This window comes from Colobus angolensis, unplaced genomic scaffold (assembly GCF_000951035.1).
Source record: "Colobus angolensis palliatus isolate OR3802 unplaced genomic scaffold, Cang.pa_1.0 Scaffold95, whole genome shotgun sequence".
In the NCBI taxonomy this organism is placed as follows: domain Eukaryota; kingdom Metazoa; phylum Chordata; class Mammalia; order Primates; family Cercopithecidae; genus Colobus; species Colobus angolensis.
The window spans coordinates 2,285,381-2,291,441 of NW_012123487.1; the positions used below are offsets into that span (position 1 = coordinate 2,285,381).

General features: G+C 61.0%; 1 protein-coding gene across 3 annotated transcripts in view; it reads right to left on the reverse strand.

Moving 5' to 3' along the window:
- Window positions 1-358: 358 nt before the first annotated feature.
- CTDSP1 (CTD (carboxy-terminal domain, RNA polymerase II, polypeptide A) small phosphatase 1) overlaps window positions 359-6,061 on the reverse strand; it is a 7,750-nt gene continuing 2,047 nt past the window's right edge. Inside the window, exons 2-7 of one of the 3 annotated variants that reach the window (XM_011932269.1) lie at window positions 4,582-4,730; window positions 4,080-4,181; window positions 3,890-3,946; window positions 3,170-3,262; window positions 2,880-3,065; window positions 359-1,999 (exon numbers count right to left, since the gene is read on the reverse strand). In XM_011932269.1, the coding sequence (XP_011787659.1) occupies window positions 1,871-1,999; window positions 2,880-3,065; window positions 3,170-3,262; window positions 3,890-3,946; window positions 4,080-4,181; window positions 4,582-4,730 (716 nt within the window). In that variant the 3' untranslated portion in view covers window positions 359-1,870. Of the gene's footprint in view, window positions 2,000-2,517; window positions 3,066-3,169; window positions 3,263-3,889; window positions 3,947-4,079; window positions 4,182-4,581; window positions 5,131-6,061 lie in introns of those variants that run through there. The other 2 variants (XM_011932268.1, XM_011932266.1) reach the window with 2 other exon arrangements.

The window sequence follows — 6,061 nt, forward strand, 5'->3', positions numbered from 1 at the left end:
CCCGCCCCTGCCGCTCCAGGGCAGAGGCCGCGCCCCCTTCCCCGCCGCATTCCAGGGCTGCCCCTCCCCAGGCCTTCGAATTTTGCTTTCCAGCTAGCAGTATCCCGTTGTGTGTCCAGGCATTTAATTAGTTCTGCCAAAAGGGTCCATCTCCATTTTGCAGACCACATCCCCGAGGCGGGGAGAGGTAGAACACAGCCTGGAGGCTCAAATTTGTGCTCTGACGTTGCCCATTCCCACCTGAAGTGTCGAGGGACGGGCAGCCCCTCCAGGTGTGCTGAAGCGGGGGTACCATGGCAGGTGCAAGGCCCACACCCCACTTGCTTAAGTACCCCGCAATAACCACAGAAACAAGATGGGGGTCTGGCTTTCTCTTTAGTTCTCATTACACTGAGGCTCTGTCAAAGAGAAGGCACTTAAATGGGAAGGCCACCTGATGCAGGCCAACCATATTCGCTCCCCCACCCGCTCTGGGGGAAGGGGGCACAACGACATCGCCATTTGACACCCCCCTTGGCACTGGTATGTGGGTCCCCTTAACCGTTAGACCCCGGGGAGAGCCCAAGGCCTTGACCTCTGGAATCGCCATGTTAGGAGGGGCTTCAGAAACAAGAGTCGGAAGGCAGGATATTCTGGGAGCTGCCCCCAGCCAGCAGGGGGCTGTAGGGGATGGGTTGGCACAGGGGAGGGGGACAGCTTGGTCGGGCTCCCTGGAGATCCCCAAACCCCACAAAAGGTCCCACCTCCTACAGATCCTGCAAAGGCACCGGTGAAGTCAGGTGGGCGAGGAGGCACTGATGAGCTGGCGTAGAGACCCCCCCTACACACACACTTAGCTGGTGTGCCTAGCAAAATGCTGGGCACAGGTGCTCAAGAAATGCTTTTTTGAATGAATGAACGGAGCAAAGGGATGTGAGGGACAGAGGACAGGGCCTGGGGCCCCTTGGCCCAGCTTGTTCCATTCAGAAAATAGTTTAAAAAATGTAAAAATCCTTTCCCTCCCTCCCCCCAACGTCTGGGCCCAGGAAAGGGGCAAGGGAGGGGTGTCTCCACCCTGACCCTTCCCACTCTCCTTCCCCTAAAAATCTATATACACATGTACATATTTATATGGCACCACAAGGGGGGTCTTGCCTATGCCCCCACACTCAGAGCTGGGGGAGCCAAGCCCCAGGGCTGGTTAAGGCAAAAGTCTGAGGTCGTTGCTTGGATGATGCAGGGAGCAGCCCTCAGCTGTTGGCCCTGGAGAAGCTGTACTGTAGGGCCTGAAGGACAGACTCCTGCTGCCTTCCCCAGTGGTAACAGACCTTCTCCCCTCCCTCCAAGGCAGAGGCAGAGGTTGGTAGGGGTCCTCTCAGTCCCAAGAGAGGAGGTGGGGCAGGGGGAGGGGCTGGTTCTCCCCTCTCAGACTAGAGCTGTGCCCCTGGAAAAGCTGGGCGGGGAAGAGGGGGCTCTATGCAAGGCACTTGATGTTCACCATTCCCAGACTGGGGGTCCAAGGCAGGAACCCTGCCCCCAAGAAGCAGAACCGGAAGGGGCCAAGGGGCCCGATTTGGCAGCAGAGAAACATGGCAGCATGGACAGAGACAGAAAAAGGGAGCAGCAGGCAGGGCCCCTCAGGTCCCCTGAGAATGGGAGAGGAGGTTCGAAGGCACTGACACGGGGCCTGGGGCTCACAGTCCTCAGTGCAGCCTGCTGCCCCTACACCGCCTGGTGGGGCTGGTGGGGCTGGTGGGGGAGACGCCCGCTTCCCCATGGCACTGAGTGTGGCGGTGGCCTGTGGGTTTTCCTAACAAAGGCCTGGGCAGTCTTCCTGGGAGGAGGTGTGGGTGTCACTGGTCAGGGGCAGGTCCTGGCCCCATCACCCTCACTAGCTCCCTGGCCGTGGCTGCCTGAGCACTGAGTACACGTCGTCCACGCGGCTGAGTTGCTCGAAGAAGGGGAGGAGGTCGTGGAGCTCTGTGTCACTCATGTTGTCAAACCACGAGGCCACCGGTACCTGGGGAAGTGGGTGTAGGAAGGTGAGGGTGCGGCAGGTGGTCCTGAGTGCAGAATTTCCAGGCCAGCCCTATGTAGCTGCTACTCAGATCATGCGGTTTCTGAAAACCCCTCACCCACAGTGTTCAAACTTTTTTGACAGCAACCCCCAGAAAAACACATTTATAAACGTAACAATGCAAAAGCTTCATGATTCTTAACCTTATTTGTGCAAAGCACTCGGATACTTTTTTTTTTTGAGGCAGGGTCTTGCTCTGTTGCCCAGGCTGGAGTTCAGTGGTGCAATCTTGGCTCACCACAGCCTGTGCCTCCAGGGCTCAAGTGATACTCCTACCTCAGCCTTCTGCATAGCTGGGACTCCAGGCATGCACCACCATGCCTGGCTAGTTTTTGTATTTTTTGTAGACATAAGGTTTCACCATGTTGCCGAGGCTGGTCTTGAACTGCTGGGCTCAGCTACCTGCTCACCTCAGCTTCCCAAAGTGCTGGGATTACAGGCATGAGCCACTGCACCCGACGGGATATTTTCTATTCGATTTCATTTTATTAAAATTCCCGATCAGGACCCACTAAATTAATTATGTAAGCCATCAGTAGGTCACAACTGGCAGTTGAAAAAGCTGAAACTTTCCAAACTCGGCTGCCCTTTGGGGGCCCCTATGCATGGCAGACGCTCTGCTGTGTGTGAGGGGAAAGGACCACATGGCTGCAGAGCAGGTGGACGAGGGTAGTGGGCAGCAGGCACAGGCAACTGAATGCAGGAAGGACTGGGAGGGCACCCACCCCCCAAATGGGAACCTGGGAGGCCAAGGTGGCCTGAATGGACTGACCCCTTCCTGGGCCTCAGCTCCCGTCCCAGTCCCAGTCCCGCCCGCACTCACGGCATTGTCCGGATGGAAGACATAGGAGGCGGGCGAGTTGTCTAGGATGAGCACCCGCCGCAGGTCTCGGCCCAGTCGGCTCAGGTCCTTCACATAATTCCCCCGGTGGAAGACGCAGGACTCTCGAAACAGCCGGGCCCGGAAGGCCCCCCATTTGTCCAGCAGGTCAGCTACTGGGTCTGCATACTGGGAGCAAGAGGTGGGTCATCCTGGAGCCCGCAGGTTCACTGGGCTGCGTGTGGGAGGTGGGTGGGAGAGTACGGTTGCCCCAGGACCCCTGTGGGGCTCACCTTGGCGAGGCTGGCGGTGAAGAGCACACATTCAAAGAGCTCGCCCATTCGCTGCAGGAACTCATCCACATGAGGCCGCTTCAACACGTAGACCTGGGGGGCGGGCCAGTGAGGGGGCTGCGGGCCAGTGGGGCAGTGTGGGGGTGGCCAAGGGCTGGGAGGGCATGTGCCAGGGAGGCAGAGGCGCACAGGAAGGAGGCTAGGCCTGCAGGCTCCACTTGGCCAGCTACCCTGACCACTGCTGGGGAAACTGCTACACCCCCCCCCCAAAAAAAAAGATCAAAACTTCCACTCCACTGGCCAGTCCTACCTCATGAGGTCACTAATTCCCAGTCCCTTCCCCTGCCTCAGCCTAGTGTAGGAGTCCAGGGGCAGCCCCCTCACCCCAAGGCTGCAGGGCACCGGTCCCCGAGCCAAGTAATGGAGAACAGGCTGGACAGCACACAACCTATCCTGAATTACTTGAACTGGGTCCCGGGCAGGGTGGGGCGAGGGGGCACAGCATGGGGGAGCCTAGAGGAGGAGCCCACTCTGCAGGCCTGGAGTCAGCACAAGCCCCTGAGGTTGTGTGTGACTTTGGGGCAAGTCTCACGCCCTCTCTGGGTCTCTGACATTCCACATGTTATGCAATTCCCATCCGAGGCGCTCCTGATTGGTAGGAAGAACCTAGGGTCTGGGAGGCAGATGCCAAGCCCACCACTGCCTCTTCCTGGCCCTCACCTGGTGGACCACCCCATCAATCTCCACAGGGATGATGAAGTCCGCGTTGTTCACTGGCTGTGGGGGGAAAAGAGCTGCTGGAGTTAAGAGGAGGAGTTCCAGGGCGTGGGGCCCAGCACACACCTCCCTCCCAGGCCAGGGTGGGGGACCCCTCCAAGACCCAGGCTGAGGACCGTTGAGCAGGGCCCACCTTGAAGGAGCTGTGCACCAGGGTCTCGTCCAGGTCGATAACCACGCAGATCTTGTCTGAGTCCTGGGCCTTGGCCTCAGGGAGCAGGTATTGGACTGGGGTCTGCTACAGGGAGGGCGAGGCTGGCTGGGGTGCCTCTCTCCAGGCCCCATCCTTCCTCCCATGTAGGCTTCTCCCCCTAGCCCTCTCCAGAGGAACCCCGGGCCCAGGGGACAGATACTTCCCCCTTCCCAGCTTTGCCCCTGCCAGCTCTGGGGCTTGGGTAGGCCTCCGGGTTCTCTGAGACCTCTCTGAAAACCAAGGTAGAAAAAGCTTCCACTTATAAGGGAGAATTCAGTGTCCCCACAGCGGGCAGGGCCTGGCAGGGGAGGCTGCCACCCACCTGCTCTTCACCTTGCAGGTCTGCAAGTCCATCCTGAAAAGCTCAGTTAGGAGCCCCTTCCCCTAAAGCCCTGAATACTTAGTCCAGGTGCTCCCGCGGCCCCACCTGGCCCCCACGCACCTTGGGGATGGCGCCATTCTCCTCCACAAGCAGGGGCGCCCCGCTGTGGGCGGGCAGGGCCTCCCCATCATCCCGGCAGACACAGCAGAAGAGTGAGTGGAGGATGCCCCGGCTTCGGGGCTTCTGGGAAGCTGCTGACTTCTGGTCACCTGAGGTAGGGAGGCCCAAGTTGGGGGCTCGGTGCACACTGGCCTGCAGAATCCTGCATGTGTGCCCAGGCATGAACCCCTGAGCCAGGAGGATCTTGCCGTGGCCCCTTCATCGAGGGAGACACACGAAGGCGGATCCTGACTTTCTCTGAAATGCCCCTGTCAAGGCCCCACAATCTGCTCCAAGACTCCTGCAGCTCCCTGACAAATAGAGACCTATCAGATATTAAGGCGCCCACATAGGGAGTGCGTGGCCTGGAGAAGGGGGTCCTGGGGTGCTCTCTCCCTGCCTCTCACAGCCTCCATGACTGCTGATGATCAGCCCCACTGGGGTGCCTCCTGACCCCACCTTACCTGAGCACCCCTGCCCAGGACAGCCAGGGCCTGGGACCCAGGGCAGTCCGCCCCTGCCCTCCCTCCATCCTCTCCACTCCCATGGGTACAAAGTCCTCACCGCGGCTGGGCCCAGAGGCAGGGGTGCAGTCCTGCGGCCTAGGGCCAATGTCCAGTGGCCATCTGTTTGCCCCGCCCCGCCCAAACCTCCGACCTGGAGCCCAGGAGCGGCGGCCTGATTAACAGACACCCCTCCCACCCCATCCCCCTTCGGCCCCCTGCAACTAGCCTTTCCATCTTGCCCTCAGCTCCAGGGCAGCCAGGCCCAGGCGAGGGTGGGCAGACCTGGGGGCAGCGTCCAGGTCCTGAGGTCCACACGGGGAAGAGGACGGGCAGACCCCCACCCCGGCCCAGCCACGCGCGGGGCGGGGGGGGCGCAGCAGCTAGGCTTCGCGGGGTGGTGCGTGCCCACTAGGCGAACGACTCTCCCCGCGGGCGCCAAGCAACTCTTGAAGTGCTGACTGTCCTCTCTGTGCCTCCGAGGGGCTCGGCGCCTCCACGCGTGACGCGAAGTTTGTGGGAACGTGGCTGTGTGTTGGCGGGAGATCCCTCCAAGCCTCCCTAGCCCGCTGTCACCTCGGCGTCCCCTCCCAAGACCCTACAGGACCGCAGCCAAGGGAGGGGGGTGGGGCGGAGTCTCAGCGGGTGGCCCTTAGGCACCCTCCTTAGCTCCCCCATCTCCCAGCTCCATTGGCGCCAATGGTGGGGGACGCCCTTGCACCACGCAATGCCATCCAGGAAGCCCCCGAAGCAGTTCCTTCTCTACTCCTGCCTCAGTTTCCTCACCTCGAGCGGACCGGAGCGCCCCAAAGGCGCCAGGCCCCGCCCCGCGTCTCTGAGCCTCCTTTGAGTTCAAACTCTCTCCCCGCTCCCTCTCCGGCTGGGAGCTTCGGGCACGGCTGAGGCGGCCGCCCCGGGCGGCGGCGGCGGCTCCTCTG